Raw genomic sequence first — 21,892 nt, forward strand, 5'->3', positions numbered from 1 at the left:
GGATGGAGTTTAGCCCGTGCCTGTTGCATTCAATTCTCTTAACTTCTAAAACAGGGTATCTACTGGGAAGCGGTCCTTGATTGCGCTAGCTGCCAAATCACTTGGAATAGCATTAGTCACTGCAGGCCAAACCCTCAGGCCAGGCACCATTCAACAAATGAGCAGTGTTGATGACCAAGGCTCAGCAGCCGGGGGAGTTCCTGCCACCATCTAACTAATAAATACAGCAGGAGGGGGAATTCTGCAAAATTCTAGCCTCAACTGTGCACCGGGCTAGGACGTTCTACATGTACGCAGGGCTTGTTCTTATCCCTTCCTTAGAGGTTAGTGCCTTTTCCTCTGTACCAACTCACTTGCTAACTTTGAGGATTAATTGGATCATTTCACTGGCCAGCACTGATCAAAATCAGCACGTGTGATGGCACACACTGAGAGGACTGTAAGCTGAAGTGTGCTGGTGCAGGTGAGGGCCTAAGCTGAGAGGCAAATTTCACAGGGTCAGCCAAATATTGTGCTTTTCTTAAAAGAAATCTTGACTGAATTACTGCCTATTTTCTGAATATGCAGAACTTGATCTATTCATCCAGCAAGTCACCTATCTGATTATTTATGAGAGATCCTGACATCTAGAATTAAAGAAAAAATATTATGTGATCACTTTTGAATTAATTTTGACTGATAACTTTTCTGAAGGGTTTTTTGTCACCAAGCATTACATTGTACAAATACTCTTGGTCATCTCAGATTATGTGGAAGTTTTGACTTTTGACTGTGGCAACTTTAAACCACCTTGACAAAGAAGGTGCTTCTTTTTATTTCAGTTTACAGCATAGCAGTCTGATCACAAAAGCTTCATTCTAGGGTCTTTTAGCCAGATTTGATCATGAACTGTAGAAAGGCATGTATTTCAAAACACAGCAGAAAATGTAATAGTGTTTTTGTCGTGTGTTTTAACAGTAAATGTTATTTATGATAACTGTCTGGAAAAATGTCATTTAATGGTCATAGGAATCTCTCAGCATTCTGCAGAGCTGTCATCCCTTTTAGGAAAAAGTAAGTTGAGACTGAGGTAGAAATCCCAGCCAAAAAAGCTCCCTTTGAAGATGGCTGTGGAGCAGTACCATCACTGTACCCCTTTGATTACACCCTCATGACGTGACCACATGGTCATTTGATTCCTTCAGAAAGCACAACTTAACTAATGCATTTCTCTGTATGCCACATGAGTTTTGATTGCTTATCCATTATATTTCATATGAGTGGGGAAGGGGAGGGACCTATTTGACAAGTAGAGCCACTTCATGGGGGCAATGACAAATCCAGCTTGAAAATGTCCAATATGATGTATGAATACATTTTTTTTCCTCAAGGACAACTCCCAGGCACAACAAGCCTGCTGAGGTTTGCTTTCACTCCTTAGCAGTGTCTTCTACAGATTTGCTTCTTTGTGCGACTGGTTTTTAAGGCCAGTTTTTCTCTTCCCATGCTCCTTGTGATACTGGAGCTACGGTAATTGATTCTAGCCAGGCCAACCTACATACCACCATCCCCACTGGAGGCAGTAGTGAATCCTTGTAGTTTTGCAAAACTTTGGTCCTTCTCCCTGTCTCTTCTTCCCATGGGTGAAGGAGAACTGGCACCACTGGCAACCAGGACTGGCAATGCAGTGTTGAAGAAGAAATCTTGCCTTTGCTCTTCAAGCACAGAGTAATGTAGTCAATTCGGGTACATCCTTTCTATCCAGCTAATGCAGAGCATCAAGATTTTCACACCTAAACAAATGAAAGAAGTTAGTCAGAAGTCATCTACAGGCTCATCTAACAGAAATTGGGTCCTAACTTTGCCCTAGTCTGGATTCAAGACAACACATAGGATAGAAACAGTTTAGATTCTAAGTCAGCCTAACCTAGGGAACCTCAGCTGGCAGCATTCCTCCTGCAACCGAGAAGCCAATTACTCAGCATCCTTATGTTGGCACAGCCTTGAAGTCTGTCATATGATATAACCCAGCATAGGAACAGTGTCAGGCTGTTCACAAGAGTCACAGAATGGCCACCCTTGTGTAGTTAAACCGGTTTCCATCAGTACCTTTTAAGCAGACAACCATTCCTCTCCTCTGTGAGTCTGTGCTGATACTGTCAGCAATGAGATGCTGTTACTCTAACTTAGGGAAGTAACAAGAGTCCTGGTTGCACCAAAATAGTATAAGCTGTTCCCTGCAAGATGCGTCATCTGTGTATTGGTGTGAAACTGCACCTCTGTCATTTGGCCCTATTTTTTTTTTTTTGCGTTCCCCCAAAAGCCAGTGCACTTTACAGCTTTATCCAGTTCCATATGTGGACACTACCAAACTGGACTTGTATGTCAGCAGTATGTCATTTACATAAAATTATTATAGTTCTCCACAACAGTATCGTTGCCATCAGCTTATTCCCAAGTCTTGAGCAGAGCAAATGGAGTTAGTTACAAGTGAGACCTATAATAGAAAGATGTTACAGTATTGTGTGAAGGGAAGAGCTCCAGGGACTTTCCTGTAGACTTTGGTTGAAATTACCAAACCACAACTGGCACAGTGGGTCAGCTACTTGCAGAGCTCCAGGGCTCCTGACAGATGAGAAGCTCTTGCTTCCTACCACACCCCACCATTTTCAGTTCCAGGACACTTCCTCCCTATTCTAACAGATGATGACCTGTTCCCCATTATACAAGCTTTTGTCAACTCTTGTCTAGACTAAAACAGTGCCATGTATAGGAGCAAGAAGTCATGAGCCTGTAGGAAATTCCAGCAAGTACAAGGCTGCAACATTCCTTCTTACCAGAACAGATTAGGACAAGTACCTTCTTAGTGTTTTCATACAATGTTGCGTCCAGCCCAAGTCTATTGTCTCCAATGCAGTGGTGTGGGTCCCAAATTAATTTCAAGTTCCTGTGCAAAGACTGTGATGACCAGCTTTGCTCCTCACTTGGAAGAGAACTTCTTATAGTGGCAAACCTCATCTTATGGGGAATGAACTCCCCTAGAGACTATGAACATTACAAGCCTGCATCTCTTGTGTCACGTCCAAGACCTCTGCTTTAACCCTCACTTTTTCTACTGTATATAAATAGCAGCATGTGCATTTAAAATGAAACTTCTGCCAAAACAAAGAAGTACACTGTAGGTGTGACTTGCAGCTTGGGGAAGGGATGGGAGAGAAAGCACATCACTCATGGCACAGTTGTCATGATGTTCAGTGCATGGATTTCAATAAAACACACTAAAGAGCACAGCCAGTGCTGTGCTCAAATACATGTAATGTTAAGGTATGGTGACAAAGTTTTTTTCACATGTGCTGCTGTATAATGTCAATGCAGGTGTGACCAAAAGGCACAAGAAAAGGTAACCACTTGCAATCTGAAAATCGTTTGGCAGAGGACGGAGAAACCATTCAGAGATGTTAAAACAGTTTTAGATTGTTACGTAAAAGGGGAGTGCTCTTTTCTCTTTTTAAAACCCTGGGTATCTGGTCCAGTTCTATGCAGGCTCCCAAAATACATCCTCATTTTATCGCTACTGTTAAAGGGGAAGGGATCAAGAGAATTGATCATAGAGTCATCAGGGCCTCGTTTTTGCTGAATTAATTTCTTGTGCTCAAAGCTGTGGTATCATGTTCTATAGGTGGCTGGGCTTTCAGTATGCAGCAAAGGAACACAGGTCAGTATAGTTTTTTGAAAGCAAGAAAAAAAAATACTTCCTGCTCCTTAATTTTGTGTTTATATTCTGGTCTCAAAACAAAAGTGTTGACTGAAGCTATGAATACAGCTGAAGATACTGTTCTTAGGATGGGGATTCCTCTGTACTGGTTACTTTAGTCAGCCAATTTGAAATAGATACATATATGTATATATATGTACGTGAGGGACAGAGCAAAAAAAACCATAAATCTTTGCATTTCAAGTACTACAAAGGCTTGAGCAAGCAAAATGACCCTCAAGAGATACTCCCTTCAAATAATCTTTGAACTACAACCAGCATGCAGAAGGATGTATTTCATAATATCAAATATAAACAGTGATATAAAAGGCAGATAGGAATGTGCAGAAGAGCAGCAGAAATGTTTTTTCTGACGTAGTTCTGTGCACAAATTGTTATGCTCTCAGCTGTACAACCTGTGCGCCACAACATAATAAAATATTTCATGACCAAGAGGGAATAGATTTTATAAGATCCCTTTTATACCTCCATTGAAAAGGAGGCCTTGACAGACAGAAGTAAACATTATCCCATCACTAAAGCAGTTTAGTAAAGCTTGGATTCTGTTGATGAAGAAGGATTAGCAGGCAATGTCATTACATGTCAGGCTCAGGTTTGCCAGTTTTACACCATTGTCACTCTACAGGGACAATCTCCTCCGGCACAGCAGGGGTTACCAGATTCCTTCAGTACTTAGCACAAAAAGAGCCTAAGACTAAAGAAACCAGTTGACGAATAAATGCCGTGGCAGTAAGATATTGAAGGTCAAATTCTGAGCCTAGTCTATAGCTCTATTGTATTTGGATATCAAAGCAGATAGCTGAAGTATGCATGAGTGTGCATTCATTCACTAGTAAGGGGTTACTGTAGTACATCTCCTGATCCTTTTTTTCTCCCCTGCTCAGTACTTTCACCGATGATGAGGTCCCCAGAAAGGTTACACTGATGTAGAATGATAAAGTCCCACTTAGATAATGATGACAAGTGTTTCTAAAGATCTCAGTTTCCATATGGGCTCATACATGAAACAATCCAAATTTTGCTGAGATCTTACCCAGAAGTGCTGGTTAAACCCAGCCTCTAAGAGTTGCTGAGCTCTGTGTACTAACATAAGGACTATTATAAGGGCCTGCTTAAAAAATCAGGGCAAGTTCCAGCTGTTTCAGACTATCAGAAGTTAGTGTAAGCACCTGTGACTAAAAGCTACATTGCATTGGCTTTGCAGGGTGACTGGTGCACCACTGATGAGGCAAGCATTGAAACTGGCCACAGCCCCAGCATTTTATCCTCTCTGTTTCAGAGGCATATGAACCAACTGCTTCTGGGGAAATGCCCAAGTAGCTTGTTCTTTTCCGAGCTACGACGAGTGTGGTTAAACCACACTGAGCTGAAAAGGTAAAAATTTCACAAGTCTGCAAAATGCTTTTCACTGTCACATGTAGAATTCACAACAGTATTTATGCTGGCTGAACAGACAAAATCTGATGTTGTGTGAGGTGATTATTTCTGTCCATGAACAGAACTTCCCAGGTCCGTATGCTTCAGGTATTTCTACTAGAGCTGAAAGCAAATGTCTTATATCTCTGTTAAACTGCAGAAGCTCCTTTGATAGCTCAGACTTGACTGTTTTTAACCAAACCTGCATATTGTGCCTAATAGACAACACCACCTCTCTATTTATTTAGGTATTTTTAATTTATTAGAAGCAGTCACCACCTTATTCGGTGCTTTATAATTAAAATACACAAAAGAACAGGATTAACTGGCAGAACACGAGCAGCTACCTACCCAACAAAAACAAACAGGGCAAAATACCACATTTAATAATACTACTAATAATGAAAAATTACTTTACATTTAACATGCACATTTTATTTCCCAACCTTTTATCAAAGGGTTAAGGGTTTTTAGCATAGACTAATAGTTAATAAATTTGGTTTCAGGAAACCGAAAAAGCTTTGTCGTACACACACTCAAATGATCTTCCTCTCTTTCAACCGAGCAGACAGTGAATGCTAACCCCTTTGTCATTAATGTGTTCATCCATTCCTTATTTGAAGTTCTTCCTAAATCCTTTGACTTCTCCCTGAAGGTGATAATCCACTCTTTAATTTAAGAGTCATGTCTTATTGCATTAATTTTTGCATGAGCAAGAAGAAAACTGAAGCAATCAACCAAACCTGTACAGAGTAACACTAACCACAGTAACTCTTGATTAAATCTCATTTTAAAAGTAGAATTTGGCCAAAAGAAAATTAACATTTCAACAATAATTAATCACAGCATTAAAAAACTCCAAACATTTGTCTTTTTATGTAATTCTAAGACTGTGCTCACCTGAAGTAAGAACTGTAAATGTGGCTTTGTTTTTTGACTGTTAAAATATGACATTGCTCTGACCATCGCTTGAACTCTTTTAACCCAGCTAAGGTGAAGATGTACAAGAAATAACACTACTGCCAATGGCTTCGGGTGTGTTTCACTCCAATTTTTCAGTGTTTCGACTGATCAGGGTAGCCCGCTGTTTGCAGGTTTTGCTCAGGAGAACCCTTACTGTATGTTCTTGTTAATTCCCAGCCAGGATTCAGCAGCCTGCATGAAAGGAGGTTTCATCTTGATATGGTTTTGTTGTATTATGCTGCTTGTATGCTAGGAACTGCTAATGAAAGAGGGCAGCTGAAGGAAGCCCCAAGATGAAATAGGAGAGAGGTGAGGGAAAAGTAATTTGGATGGCAACAGGTGGTTGAGGGTTTCAAGACTGGAAGATTCCTTCAGAAAAACTGGGGTGGATATGCCCCTTTACCATAGGCTCTAATTAAAATTGAAATGAAAGAACCCATGAGAGTAAGCCAAAGGTCAGAGAAGAAAGACTTATGAAGATTCACTTCTCTGGAGCAGCTGAGGCTCACCTGCCAGGTACTTCATGGTCCCTTAATTGTTCAGCTGCTGGAGTGACCCTATCCTGGCCAGTCTGCCTTCTGTGCCTCCACGCAATGGGGAAGAAAACAAGGGGATGCAGATGCATACCTCCAGCTCCCATGTCAGTAGGGAGTCAGATTATGGCCAGAGGTCCTTCCCGTGCATTTTCACATAGGTAAATATTAACTGTAAGGAAAACAGCATCTGAGTTTTAGGCATGAAAAATTGGTATTACATAGGCAAGTAATGCCACAGTAAGGTGGGCTTTATGTATTATTTATGTATTTTTACTTGATCAAGCTACATTTCTACAAACTGTGGCTGTAACTGTGACAGTGACCTGCCATTAAGATGCAAACTCAAAAAAGATGTTCTGTACTTTCTAGAATTTGTTAAGAAATTACTGTACATAGCTCGATACAACACTTACTGCAATTTGTGCACAGGTTTGTTAACTAGTTGCATCCTTCAGTACACTAATGCATATAAATGGTGCGAGTGATAAAATAATTCCACAGTAACTTCTACAAAGTGTTTGAGATCTGCTTTGTAGCTAAGAAATATGAAAATTGGAAAAAGACAAGATGACAGCTGCAGAAGCATAAAAAAGTATATCATAAGATTATCTAAGTCATTCATGTAGATCACTTGACTGTAATGGCAAATTAAATCATGCTGTTTTCCAAGATACACTCTTAGTCAAAACTGTGTATCTTCCAAAACAAAAATTTTATGCATTCCCAACAATATGTTAGCATTTCTTTCAATCATGAAAACCATTAAAGATTTGATTTAAAAATATTTTTCCCTATGGCCCCTAAGGCTTCAAATCATGGAAATTATTCTTGCACAGTTGAAAAGGGGAATAATCTATTGTATTCCTGATTATTTTCAAGACAGCGGTGAAAATACATTATAAATATTTGAAAATTTAAAATATACAGTAAAATTGAACATTTGAATTTTAAAAATATAGCATAATTTATGAATTTTAATTTTGAGGCTATGCTATTCAATAATAGGAACTCTAACGGATGAGTAATTGCCCAGCTCATTGCATAACATAAAGAAGAACTCAGATAAAATTAAGAATCTTGAAAGCTGTATAGCTGAAATTCTTCAACTGATTCTTCAACTTTTTCAACTAATTTTTGTCATCTGTCAAAAACATTTCAGAATTGTAATACAGATGTTATTTTATCATATTTGAATGCACTGAAATAGTAAGACATACCTGCAAGATACAGGACTGTACCTTAAAAGTGAGCAAATCTTTAAATTTTGCCTAGGTTTTCCTTATTATACAGCATGTTTGGAAAAATAAGTTTCTTTTGTACAGCAGGTTAGGAATCCCCATTTGGAATTTTAAACTTGTTAAACAGACAAATATGAGGATGATGAAGAGGAACGATTTGTCTTGCACTGAATTCTTAAAGTTTCTTATAATCAGTTCCAAAAGTTTAAAAAAGTTTTAAATTCAGAACCAAATTATTTTGTGCGGGTTGAATTTTACAACATTTCTATATTCACAAAAAGGTATATTACAACAAGTAATGAGAGAAATTATTTGGTCATAAGTGTAGTTGTGTAAAAATGCATTTTGGCTAAACAGAAAAAAAAATCAGCAATATGCATTTGCTATTAATAATTTATCTCCACATTTTTGGCAAAAATAATTCAGTTACATTTTCAAAATAAGACTGCATTTTGGGGAGACAGTAAGTATTACTGCAAGTTTGAAACATGCAGAAAGCTGAACCTCTGTCACTTGCATGAGGAACATTGTAGACTAAGAAATTCTCAAGAACCATCCCCACTCACAAAGAAATTTTATTATGATTAGTCTGACAGCTTTCCATTTTCATATCTTCTGGAAGTTACTAAGCTTGTCTGAACTCAAAAGCAGCAGTAGAAAGTATATTTTCTTTTAAAAACAAATTTTGGCAAACTGCAGAAACCTTGCAGAATCTTGTTAAACACCATTTCTGTCAAGAATGAGATTCAAGGGAAAAATAATTTTAAATACTATTGGTTAATGATTTTTTAGGGTTTTATGAACCCTATTATTATTAAAAATAATCCAAGGATATATTGAAAATACTAAAACAGATAACAAAGCTTTGTGATTTGTCTATCTGAGTGCAGTAGGATGGCATTTGAGAGAAAAATATCCAAGGTACATTCTCTAAAATGTCTCTTAAAATGAAGTTTTGGCTATAATTTTTGCCATGGTTCTATCTTCCCTGATGGAAGGAAGGTCACACTGCCACTGGCTGCAGTAGCAATGAGGTCGCCAGAGTGGAGTCACTGTCCATTAAAGTTGCCTGGTTACACATTTTAGATTTTAACATTCAGCAGTAGTGCCAGACAAAAACAAAGGGCAAAACCTATCTCCATACTCTGAAGTGCAGAGGCTCTGTGCTCTCCAGGTGGACTCCTGATTAGTAACTAAGCAACCACATCCTGTATCTCTAACTCACACATGCTGTTCTTACTAGAAGATTTTCTTTGGCATATTTTACGTTGAATCACTTGTAGATCTGCAGATCATATTTAAAATGTGCTTGTTATAAAATTGTTAATGAAATACTTCAGTGAATAATTGTAGGTCTGCAGATCATCGCATTTCTGAACTTTGTGATCTGATTGAAATTTTCAACTGCAAATGTATCTTCTGCAATAAGTCAAGCAAAATTAATTTATGCCCCATATATCTTTTGACCTATATTGATACAGTTTTTTAAATTAACAAGTAGAATGTGTTTATTGTGCCACTGACTATAATATTGCATAATTTTTCTTTCCTTTATCCACAAGGATCATAACATTTAATTTTAATAAGTAATCAAAACAATGTCAATAGAAAATTCTGATCTGCCTTTTGGTGACCCAACATTTGAATTAAATGTTTGCCTCCCATGAGTAAATCACATAGAAATTCTCAGACAAGTATTATGCTAGTAAAGGTCGCTTGATCGCATATTCATAGAAAATAAATATGAAAGGCTTACAACCACAGTTAAATATAAGCTCCCTTTTGAATGCAAATAAATATTTAGGGTATGTATTCACTCAGCTCTAGTCCTCGCTCGTGCAAAACTCCCAACAGTACCAACCAGAGGGCCAGTCCCATGTTACAAATAGCACAGAGTCAAAATAAGAAGTATGCAGTGGTGGAAATACTTCTGTAAGCCATCTGAGGAGCACTTAGCAGGAAGGAATGTATTTGTAAGTGTCAGAAATGATGGAGTGTAGTTCAAAATCAGGATCGCAAATCAGGACCATAAATCAAGGATGTTGATCAGTCCAGAAACCCATAATCCAACCACCCCAGAGTTCCTTCGTGTCAATGCAAAGATGTGAGGTCAGAGTATAAACACTCAAGCGCCTCAGAGGGGAAATTTGTATCCAAGGTTTCACAAAGGTTGATTTTGTAATTTATTCCAATGGAAACAGGGTGTGTCAATTGATATAGCAGACATCTTGTCCTTATAAACCATACCAGTCTACTCTAATTTGCTAAATTGGGAAAAAGAAACACAATTTCATTCTACCAGAGTAATCATTCCCAACCTCTATCAGGCACGTGTTTGCTGCTAGCTTCAGATCCAACACAATCTGTGTGGGCCCACAGTATCTATATGTAATCTAGCTGCATCAACTCGCCCAAGAAAAAGATAATATTTTTTATAAAATTTTTGTCTTGGCTATATATTACACTGCTGCAGCTAGAGCAATGCTACTGTTAGCAACATAAATGAATGTTATACTTATTTGAACAAAAGCCAAACATAGACAAGTCGTAAATGCTTCAGATTCAATTAAGAAAGAGACCATGCAGCAATCATGGAATAAATTAGGTTGTCAGAAATGTCTGGAGGTTGTCTAGTTCACTTCCCTGCTCAAAGCAGGGTCCTGGTGGATCTGAACAACTCTGGTGGGTCCTGGTACTTCAGGTTTCGTTGTTCCTACAGTGATTATAGGGTAAGGCTTATTAAGTCTGTTAGGGTGTTTTCTCTCTCTCTTGAATCTATTGGTAATCTGAGATAAAATATTATATGAGAATATCAGTTATGTAACTATAAGCAAGGCATAAATCATGCTATCTCCTGCTTCATTTTCTAGACTGAAGGATAAAACAAGATTTTTAAAAGAATAATAGGAATACAGGACTGTATACAGTTTTAATTATCTCACCCCTGACAGTATACGCAGAAAATATTTCTTTCACGTGCCGCTTTGGTCTAAGATATTCAAAAGGTTGGAAATAAACAAAAAGTAAAACTACATAAATAAAACTACATCACTCATGTAACACACACTTTACCTTCAAAGAACTATAGAGACAGGATTTCTATTTGTTACAATAAAAGTTACTTTCAGAGGAGATTGTTAACTGCATTGTCATTTACTTATGTCAACCTTATGCTGAATCTTTCAACAAATAATTTCAAGAAAATTATTGGTTAATGTAGCTATTTAAGTGAAACATTTTTACCTGTTATTTTAATTAAAAAAAGCCCCAAAAAGCAAGCATCTCTTTTCACTGTAAAGTTTGTATTTATGCTGGTGGAAGAGGGAGATGTTTTCTCTCTTTTCAAAAGTTTTGTGGCTGGACTTTACCTTGAGCGTATTTCAAAGCTGCCCTTAGTGCCTTTCCTTCCTACAAAACTAATTGATCCACTGTGAAAACATTCCTGATGCTCAAATACAGTCCAGGGGTATTTGCATGTGGTCTGCAAATCAGGCACAGGACCTCATGTCAGAGCTGCTGTTTGATCCACTAGCTCCTGAGATAGGGAGAGCTTCTCTCTATGATGCACCACTGCTTTTATTGTACAGAAAAAAATATTTTGTTTCTGTTCAAATTGCTGTAACATGCAAAACTAGCATCAGTGTTTCAGAGTTTATAGCACAGCTATAATAACAGATTGTCCAATAAACAGAAAGATAACTTAACAGAAAGCGTGCATCCAAAATTAGAAAACAAAACCACAAAAAGAATGTATCTGGGAAGCCTAATATATTACTACTTATACTTGGAGGAGCAAATACAGCATCTTCTGCCAAGCAGAAATAAAGCAGTTTCTTTCTTCTGCAAGCATTAGCTCAGTGTCTTCTGGACAGATAGGCTTTTATCCATATCTCCATCTTCACAACTCACTGTCTAAAGTGTTTGGATGCCCTGAGCAGGTCTAAAGGGAGGGAAATATAAAGAGCAGGTATCATCAGCATATGGTCAGTCCTCAGCTCCATGGTCACCTTCCTAGAGGCACTGCCTGTACAGGAGCACAAAGGGTGACCAGCAGGGCTCCATGGGAAGTGTTCACATCAGAATCTCTACAGACTAGAGGGACAGAGCTGCTCAGATAGACCCTGCTACCACTTGTGACTGGACCAAAAGAAGTCAAAGAATTCATTTTTCATCCTGATTAAAAGGAGATCAATAGATGACAGAGTCCTGGGCAACATCTAAAATTAATGTTGTACCAACAGAAATTTAAGTGTTTCAGTTTCTAAGCGGAAGAGATTTCCACCCAGTCTCCCCACCAAACACTCCAAAACCAAGTGATTTGAGATAAGATGAGGTGAGGACTGAATGATTGGCAGTGATTGTGCCCCTTCTCAAATCACCAGGTTCTAAGACTTTCTAATGGCTTCACATCTTTCAAGAGATCTTAATCATGCAATGATTGCAGTGTTTGAATCAGTTTATTCTAGTCCCAACATGACACATCCCAATTTACATACTATTTTGTGTTTCCAGCTCCATCATTAATGTTTAATGCCTCAATTCAGCCATCAATCGCCACTCACCAAAACAATTCAGCTAAGTACATGTTTAAATGTAAGTGCATTCATAAATGCTTTGCTGAAATGAAGCAGTCTTACACACATGCTGACAAGCTTTGCTGAACTGGATTTTCATCTGCAAAAGAGTTCACATGCCATAGGCACTTAGGAGAGGAGCCTTCTTCTTCCTCATGTGCATTCATGTCAAAGAGTGTGGCTTGTGAAAGACAGTTTCCTATAATGTCAAAGCACTATATTCAAGGAGAAGGTGGTTGCAATCCTGTTTTGGTTTTGCTGCTGCTTCAAACGTTGTGACACAACCGTATATAACCTTTCGTATTTTTTTAATTCTTTCAAGTGATATATTTTAAACTAAAGTTTGAAAGATAACTAGGACTCTGAACATCTCTGCTCACAGTAAGCTGATTGGTTTGAGGTAATGCCTGGTCATTGGCATTATTCAGATCTTGAAGAAAGAAAAAAGAGTAAACCTTTGCACATATGCAATTTTGTCCCTGGTAGGTCAACTAGTAGAGACAAAAAAAAACCAAACAAAAGCCAAACCAACAAAATGTACTGGTTCATTTCCCAAATAGGGGTGTTTACCTTGGTCCACCAGGACTCTTAAACTAACACTGACCCAATTCTTTTAACTTTTCATATTGAAAATATAATGGTATGCTTCTCCAGGACCTTGGTTTGGTGGTGTCAGGGAAAGATTTGGTTTTTTGATTTGACTTTTCAACCTCTTTTACCCATTCCTTTCTACATGAGAATAAATGAAATAAATACCACAGAGTTCTTTTCAACTCTAGAGGAACATACAATTTACTACAGTCACATATTTTCATTGCTGCTGGTAGTGGAAGCTGTAGTGGATTCACTTGCCTTCGTGACTGTTTTATACATACTTTAGCTTAAGCATTAAAAATCTTACAAAGCACTTATTTTAAAAAACTGTAAATATCTGAGAGACATCAGCACTTACCTTTACAGAACAGCTGTTAGCAGCAAAAGCTCTTACATGATCTGTTTACCTCACAAGCCATCCAACTCTCACAAGGTATCCAAATCCTCTCTTGAATGGGGGGCTGAGCAGAGGCAGTAATCTGAAGAGGCAATTTTATGCTAAAGACACTCCTTACAATGTTTTGGAGATGTTTGTTACCTCAGAGTTTGGTTTAAATTTGTGCTAGTTATGGATAAAAGTCAGAGGAAGGGAGCTTCTTTAGCACCTCTTTAGTCAGTTCAACCATACTTCTAATTTTAGGTCCAACTTTTTTTCAGTCAAAGTGCATGTTCATTAAATACTCTTTAATTTTGCACAAGGAGTATGTCCTTGACAGCAATAAAGAGCTTTGCAACTTTCAACTTATGCAAGAATAAAGACTTTCTACAACTTGACCTAATGTACATCCACCCAGCCCAATCTGACTGGATTAAATTGAAGAAGCAGATTTCAGGTTTTCAGTCAAATTCTACTAGCAGTCTAGCATTTCAAGTCAGAATCTCCCTTCCATCCCTGCCCTCTTCCCTCCCCACCCCCCTCAAAAAAGCAAGTGTTAAAATTATCTGAAAGGTTAAAGAGTTATTTTCTGAAAAAAATGGGAAGAGCCTAATCAAATAGAAGTAGTGTCAAGATTTGAACGGTACACAGATCTATCCATCTCATTATCCGGAAATTGGGCAAGAGAAGTTCTGTGACCTTATATCTCTCAAGCCATCGACAGTAACTGGACAGGTTTTTTGTGCATCTTTTGCTTCCTCTCATCAAGACCTTTCTGAGTATTAGGTGTAGTCCAGAGAATTTCTAATCTGTGTGACTTCCTTTGTTTTAATCTGTTACCACAGAAATAGTCCATTTATCATTTTTCAGTTTTAGATAAGTTGTAAATGTTTTTTGGGTCTTTTTTTCCTGCTCAGGCATCAGGCCTAGGGAGCTTCACTAACTTTGTAGAGTTTCAGATAGTCCCAAAAAGTCAGTTGTTGGTCATGACCCCTGAGAACTATGACCAGGACTCAGAAGCACATGCAAACATAAGCAATCCAGTTATTGGAAACTGGAGCTGAGTTTTCCTGTTCCTAAGGTGGATTAAGTGGAGGAGACTGCTCTCAGTGCAGTATGGACAGGTACACCCGAATTGGACATGAGCGTGTCAGGCAGTATCTACTGCAAGCCCTAGCACAGAAGCTCTGTGAGTACTTGGATGACAACACCACACAAGTCTTACAGTTGCTGCAATATCACTGCTGCCCATTCTTACAATAGCTAGTTTAACCTGAGAAAGCTTTCACTTTACAGTATTTGCAGGAGTATCTGCTGTGTAAGTTAAATGTCCCACAGAGGGGATCAGTAGACCATGGACATAAAAGAACAAGAACTGCATCTCCTGAGGGAAGCTTACACAATCGGTTATTAAGTACAATTATTGGTGACAGATTGTATTGGTTACAGTGCGTATACTAACCTGTGCTTTGGGCAGAAATAATTTTAAAGGCTTTGGTTCAGGGGCCCTTGAGTGAACAGCATCTTCCCATATGGTTTTCAACACAGCATGAGGCTTCACAGATTAAGAGCAACATGTATTATACATGATATCTGTGTGCACTGCTCCTCAAAAGCAAGCTACTTTGAGGCACTAGAAAACCAGCAATCTTCTTCCCTAAATTCCCTTTCCTGGTGTTGTGACCCCAAGTCCGTGTCCATCCCCTCCTTCCCGCTTTAATACTGCTGCCTACTGACGTGTTGGCTTTGGTCATCTCGTCATTACAAAGCAAGCAAGCCAGTCTGTCTCATATGCGGGCTTTCAGGAAGTTAATTAACAGGAGGGAGCCGTGGGAGTTTCTGAGAAGCTGAGCTCTGATGTAACCCAAAGCCATCCACTAGTAAGCTTTTAGATGCTCCAGCCATACATAATTTATGTTCATCAGTCACATGGCAGCAAAGCTCATTTTGCATAGTGGATACTTGCAATGGAAAAGTGCTTACAGGGTTTCAGCAGAGCAGACAGACCTTTCATCTATCTGCATCAAAGAGAAATTAAACTATTTTCTTCAGAGAGACCTGGACAAGCTGGAGAGATGGTCTGATTCCAACGGGATGAGGTGCAACAAGGCCAGGTGCCGGGTCCTGCACTGTGGCCACAACAACCCCCTGCAGTGCTACAGGCTGGGCACAGAGTGGCTGGAGAGCAGCCAGGCAGAAAGGGACCTGGGAGTTTGGATACACAGGAAGCTGAACATGAGCCAGCAGTGTGCCCAGGTGGCCAAGAAGGCCAACGGCATCCTGGCCTATATCAGGAACAGTGTGGCCAGCAGGACCGGGGAAGTGATTCTTCCTCTGTACTCAGCCCTGGTGAGGCCACACCTCAAGTACTGTGTCCAGTTCTGGGCCCCTCAGTTCAGAAAGGATATTGAGGGGCTGGAGCAGGTCCAGAGAAGAGCAACGAGGCTGGTGAAGGGACTTGAGCACAAGTCCTATGAGGAGAGGCTGAGGGAGCTGGGGTTGTTCAGCCTGGAGAAAAGGAGGCTCAGAGGAGACCTCATCACTCTCTACAGCTACCTGAAAGAAGGTTGTAGCCAGATGGGTGTTGGTCTCTTCTCCCAGGCAACCAGCAGTAGGACAAGAGGGCACGGTCTCAAGCTCTGCCAGGGGAGGTTTAGGTTGGATATCAGGAATAAATTTTTACAGTAATCAGACATTGGAATGGGCTGCCTAAGGAGGTGATGGATTCATGGTCCCTGGAGATTTTTAAGGTGAGACTGGATGTGGCACCTAGTGCCATGATCAAGTAACCACAGTGGTGTTGGATCCAAGGGTTGGACTTGGTGATCTCGGAGGTCTTTTCCAACCCAGTTGATTCTATGATTCTATGAATTATGGGAGGTTATGGTATTCTTGTTGAAAACTCTGAAAGTAACATTTTAAAGGCATGCAAAACCTATAAGATGGCACTTGTGATCACAGAATCATGGAATCACAGAATGGCTGGAGTTGGGAGGGATCCTAAAGATCACGTAGTTCCAACACCCCTGACACGAGCCCCATCCAACAATGGGGCATCCATTGGCCCCTTCCATGGATAGGGCATCCACAACTTCTCTGTGCAACCTGTTTCAGTGCTTTGCCACCCTCATAGTAAAGAAAGGAAAAATATTTTTTTCCTAATATTTTTTCCTAATACGTAGTCAGTTTGAAGCCATTACCCCTTCTCCTGTCACTACGTGATATTCAGATGCAGAGCCGCACAACCGGCCGTTCTCACTTCTTTCCGATTTGCATATAATTCCTTTTCTCACCTGCAGTTCCTGTGTAATTCCCATTTGGCGGCAAAGGGGCGGGCGCCAGGAATGCCGGCGAATGCCGGGGATGCTGGCGGTGGCACTGAGGGCAGCCCTCCCCGGGGGGGATGCGCGGAGGGCCCGCGCTGCCGGCGGGGCGGGCGCGGGGCGGGCGCGGGGGTGGCGCGGGCCGGGCGTTACCCGCCGTCCGTTACCCGCCGGCCCCGCCGGCCCCGCACCAATGGCCGATACCCCGCCACAGCCCGCCCCGGAGCCCGCCGAGATGGCTTACTGCGGCCCCACTTCCCTCACGTACCTGCCCGTCCTCCAGTGGTGGGTGTTGCCCCCTGCCCCGCTCCCGGGGGCGGGCCGTGGCTGGGGATGGAGTGGGGAGGTGGCGCGACTGGGCTCTCCCCTTACCGGGGGGCTCGCAGGACCCACCGGGTGGGCTTGCCACGGGGAGCGCGGGAGTCCTGCTTTTAGCGTTTCTCGCGGTTCCGTGGGGCAAGAGTCTGGTTTGCTGCAAAGACCCGTCATCGCTGTGGTGCATAAGCGATGCCGAGAAAGCAAGGAAACTTCCCTGAAAGTCCCATCTGCCACAAGCCTTTCTGATATAAAGGTGGTTTGACACGGGGGAAACGGCCTGACCACTGGCCGGGACCTGGCCCCGGGGCTGCCACCCACTTGGTGTGATGCTGCAGGGCAGCTGGCAAGAGCTCTCCCTGGCTGCACCACTCCTGACTGGTGGGCTCTTACAGCGTGCCACGAGCGATTGCGAGGCTGCACAGCTGGTGGGACACTGGCACTCACTCAGTGTGATGCTGAGCATTAGACATTCTCCGAGGTTATGCTTTCTTGAGACGAAGGTAATGGTTGAACTCCTTAGTGAGACACTTTCTGTGGTGGAGTAAGGTTGTCATCATCATTTTCTTGTGCTTTGAGAAGAGCATCACCTGCCATGTGATGGCCAAAGAGAAACCAGGGATACTTTCCTACTTTCCCCAATCACAGATGAGTCCAGCTAGTAGTGTTGAAGCTTTGTGTGAAACAGTAATAACAAATACAAACAAACTTTTAACTTGTCAGCGAGTAATCCTAAAACATTTTATTCTCCCTCTCAGTAATACCTGAGCAGTGGGAGCTCATCTGTGTTTTTACTGTGATATAGATGCCAGCATTCCTATTTTAAAAGGACAGAAGGAAGAGATTCATCCAAGGTCATTCATCCAACAGGTTTGAGACACAGCATAAAACTGAATCATAAACAATCCTTGAAATGATGAACTGATGATTTTTTTTTCATCATGACAACCTTCTGAATCCCCTTTTCATGTTTTGAAAAATTTTAAATGCTCAGCTTCATTTTACAGTTGGTGCATTGTCAACAGCAAACTAGATTTTGGTCCAGAAATGATTTAACAGCAGACTCGCCAACCTGTATAATGGCCTGACTGCCAAGGGTTCGAATAGAACAGGTGGCAAACCCCAAAAACCTGGAGTCCATGTGAGGTCCTAAAATCAGTCAGATAATAAATCACACACGAAGTGTGGATAAATAGTAGATAAATGGAGGAGGTCTTTTGCTGTGTGCTTTTTGTTTAACCTCAGTCTTTCTCCCTTATCACTTTTTTCTTTTGATTTTTTTTTGTCTCTATTAGCAGTTTTGGTTTGATGATGTCATAAAAACTCAAGTTTTGAAAACCTCAGGGCTAATAGGCAAGAAGATGAGCACGATGCTCTTTTCTGTGTGGATTTTAATAGACAGTATTCTTGTATTATGTGTCAGCACTAAGAACATGTTTAACTTATTATTTGAAAAAGACTGGCAGTTTAATAGATGATAAATTCACAAAAGGAAATTCCAAAATATTTTGTCGCTAAGTAGTTAAATGCTAAAGAAAAACTATTGGCACAAACCAGCTACTGAAGCATGAATTAATTTATGATGCACTTCCAGTGACTCTTTTGGTGTTATATTAAGGATGAATTTGGACTAAGCTTTAATCTCCCATGGGACTGCTTAATTGTGAAGGGTTTTAGATGGTTGCTTTAGAAGAAACAACATTTCTGCCTGCTGGGAGGCAGGGCTCAGTCAGGACTCTTATCTAGAATAAATTTCATTTACCTTTGAGCCTGATGATGGGAAATACCCCAGTAACGCAGCAGATCCCCTATCTTTGGATGCAGGTTCCTGCTCAGGTCTATTGGTGAAACCTTTTCTGTTGGGTGGTGGGGCTGGAGGTGGTTGGGAGCTGGCAGGGAGCCCAGTGCAGCTCAGCCCTGGTGCTTAACAGTACCAGGCTCCTGGGTTGGTGGGTGAGAAGGTGGTTTCCAAGGAGGTATAAGTGAGGCATTTGGGGATCTTTTACTGGGGAGAAGAAAGTCTAGGGGAGACAGAAAGCCTTCTTCAGTGGAAGAAGGGCAGGAGACGTGAATAAAAGGTGAGGTAGACATTGTCAGGCAGCACAGTGACCATCTTCTTGCTCAGGCCAGTTTGCTGAAGACCTTATCTGCTATCTACTGCCAATACAGCTAGTTCAGAAAGATAAACACTAGGTTGTCTGAAGTCAAGCTACTGATAAAACAGAGGATGCTGATTTAAAATCCAACTGGCTTATCTCACCCAGTGAATATGAAAAGTCTTCTTTCCCAACCAACTGGATTATCAGTAAAGACACAGTGAGTAACTGGCACTGTGCTGCACTAGCATTCAGCTGATAAATTAATTAAATATGCATAAATCACTTGGTAGAATGGAAGCACAGTTAGAGTAAGAAACCACTGTCATACGAGCAATGTGTTATGCTTTGAAAATTAATCTCTCTGCTCCTTTCAGCTTTGCTCCTGTATTTGTACTGCAGGCTATTATCTTCTGACATCAAAACCATTGGCATTATCTCATAATTAAAAGTCATTTTTTTCCCAGTGAAGGTAATACCTTAGGCTAATAAGTAACCAAGTTTACGTCTTCCTCACCTTATTTACACAAGTAGTTGCATTTACTTGACTATGGCCATTCTGATAAGTAAGATGAGTCAGGGCTTTGGCTAAAGGATGAGTATTTAAACATCTAAACCTGTTTCAGTCCTGACAGTTCTGTTACATAGTAACTGTAAATTAAAATTCTGTTCTCTTAATAAACTTGTCCTAAAATCAGTGAGGTTGTATGAAAACAGAATTTTGTCCTTTACAGTTTGTGTACTCTCTATTTCAAATCACCATATCGCACATTTCAGGTGGAAAAATTCTCCTATTCTTGTCTTTGGTATAGCGGAGACCTTTCTGTTTAGAAGACCAAAGTTAGATCTTCAGATATGCATATGAGAAATGTTATTATGAGAACAAATTAATTTCATAGCAGAGTCTCACATGACCTCTCTTATACCTTGGAAACAAGGAAAATAGAACTTGAAAATCTAACAACTCTTTCTTCTAATTCTGATACAAACCAATTGATGTTTTTGTTTTAAAGGCTAGCTGATAATTTCTACTTGTGTGGAGGATGCACTGTACCCTGTCGGCTACTACATGAACTGTATATTGAAACCTGCAATCCAGATTTCAAGATTCAAATACATCCATCCACCTTTGGAAAGGTACAGCGTAGACAGGATACATAAGATAAGCAGGGATGCCTAAACAGAAAATTTGATCATCAAATATACACACTGCATATCAAATGATATTAAGTAACAGAGAAGAATGAATATGTAACGTATTATGCTTGTGTGTTTTCTAATGTATTTCTGGTAAGCCCTCGTGTAGATGCAGTTATACTAGAGAAATGAGGGTTGTCTGTGGTGGAGTTTATTTTCTTCCGGGAACTGGTATATGTTACACTAGCAAAGACTTCTTTTGCCAATGTATTTTAGAAAGTTTTACCAGCTTTCTGCTTTTAACAGAAGGTTAAACAACTCATCCCAAGGAGTTGATTCTTCTCTCTTTAAAAGACACCTTCCATTGTTACATAATTTTATACTTCCCCCTAAATTATACTTGCGGAGATTTTGCTCCAAACATACCCTAAAAAGTTGTCACAGATACATCCAAGCAAAACAAATGCAGATGTAAAACTGAATTTCCTTCTAACAGTTCCACTCTTCTACTATATGGAGGTTGATGCAACCCACAGAGCAATTACCTGTTAGAAATCTCAGTTGCAACAAACACCTGTAGCTATTCAACATTTTTTATCTAAGTAAGGAAGATAGAAAACCTCAAAAAGCTCAAGGCTTCTTGTTCAGTACTTTCTTTTTAACTGATAATATTCTATTAGTTCCCACACTGAGCTACTAAGCACTGTTTTAATACAAGCCCAAAATAACATAAGTACAAGTTATAACTGAAATCAATTTCATTTATGTGGATAACCTCATTTTAGGAATCATTTATCTCAATTCAGTTGAATCTAATTTTTTTACTGGATAATTTAAATCACTTTTACTGAAAATTAAGATTTGAGTGAGTGATCCAGTGTGATTTATTACCATAGCTGAATGGATCATCAGCTAAGACCATGGGTAGAATTTGCCTGGCTCAGTGTAGACATCTGCCATGAAGCTGGTCACCTTAAAAATCTCTTGGTAGCCAATGGAGAGAAAAAAGTAGTTACATGTGATGGGAACAGTTCCAGGCGTGGAGAAAAACATACAGCAATTGACAGGATTTTATTATATGGACCTTACAGTTATTATATGGACTTTACTGTTATTATGTGGTTTCATTGTATTCACACTACACAATGCACAGCCTGGACATGCCCAGGCTTGCCACGAGTTTGCCTGCTCCCTGCTTCCCTCACTTCTCCCCCTTTTGCCCGTGTCCCTATCCTGGTTTGTCCCCCTGCTTGTCTGTCTCATGCTCCGCCCTGTGTTCTGGCCCTCTCCCCTCCCGAGCTGATAAAAGACTGCGTACACGCGTGAATAAGGGATTCAACTTGCACCCTCCCTCGTGTCCCGGACCCGTGCGGTGCCAAGGTCCCATCCCCCCTTCGGGCCGCGGCAGTTACGTATGTTCCCTTTCACACAAAAGCAGTCATCTCAGTCCGCTCAGATGAAATGTGCCTCAGAACTGCCTGTTTTTCTCCATTGACTACCAAGTCTATAGTGACGAGCTTAGATATCTCTGCCTTGTAGCCACGTAGGCAAGATTAATCTCATTCTGCCT

At 40.4% G+C, this 21,892-nt stretch overlaps 1 protein-coding gene and 1 long non-coding RNA gene across 4 annotated transcripts in view; one reads left to right on the plus strand and one right to left on the minus strand.

Annotated features, from left to right (window-relative positions):
• Positions 1 to 1,223: 1,223 nt before the first annotated feature.
• On the minus strand, positions 1,224 to 16,935 carry LOC113986412. The gene is made up of 3 exons (XR_003540175.2): positions 16,745 to 16,935; positions 13,434 to 13,554; positions 1,224 to 1,772 (listed from the first exon to the last, which is right to left on the minus strand). It is a non-coding gene; the product is annotated as an uncharacterized LOC113986412 (long non-coding RNA).
• A 5-nt stretch (positions 16,936 to 16,940) lies between these two features.
• The window catches only part of RFX8 (regulatory factor X8), a 33,364-nt gene continuing 28,412 nt past the window's right edge, over positions 16,941 to 21,892 (plus strand). For all 3 annotated transcript variants that reach the window (XM_027718107.2, XM_027718108.2, XM_027718110.2), the window contains exons 1-2: positions 16,941 to 17,059; positions 20,199 to 20,322. In XM_027718107.2, the coding sequence (XP_027573908.1) occupies positions 16,968 to 17,059; positions 20,199 to 20,322 (216 nt within the window). In that variant the 5' untranslated portion in view covers positions 16,941 to 16,967. The remainder of the gene's footprint in view (positions 17,060 to 20,198; positions 20,323 to 21,892) is intronic.

This window comes from Pipra filicauda, unplaced genomic scaffold (assembly GCF_003945595.2).
Source record: "Pipra filicauda isolate LSUMZ 115617 unplaced genomic scaffold, ASM394559v2 scaffold83_size3615187_pilon, whole genome shotgun sequence".
Taxonomy (NCBI): domain Eukaryota; kingdom Metazoa; phylum Chordata; class Aves; order Passeriformes; family Pipridae; genus Pipra; species Pipra filicauda.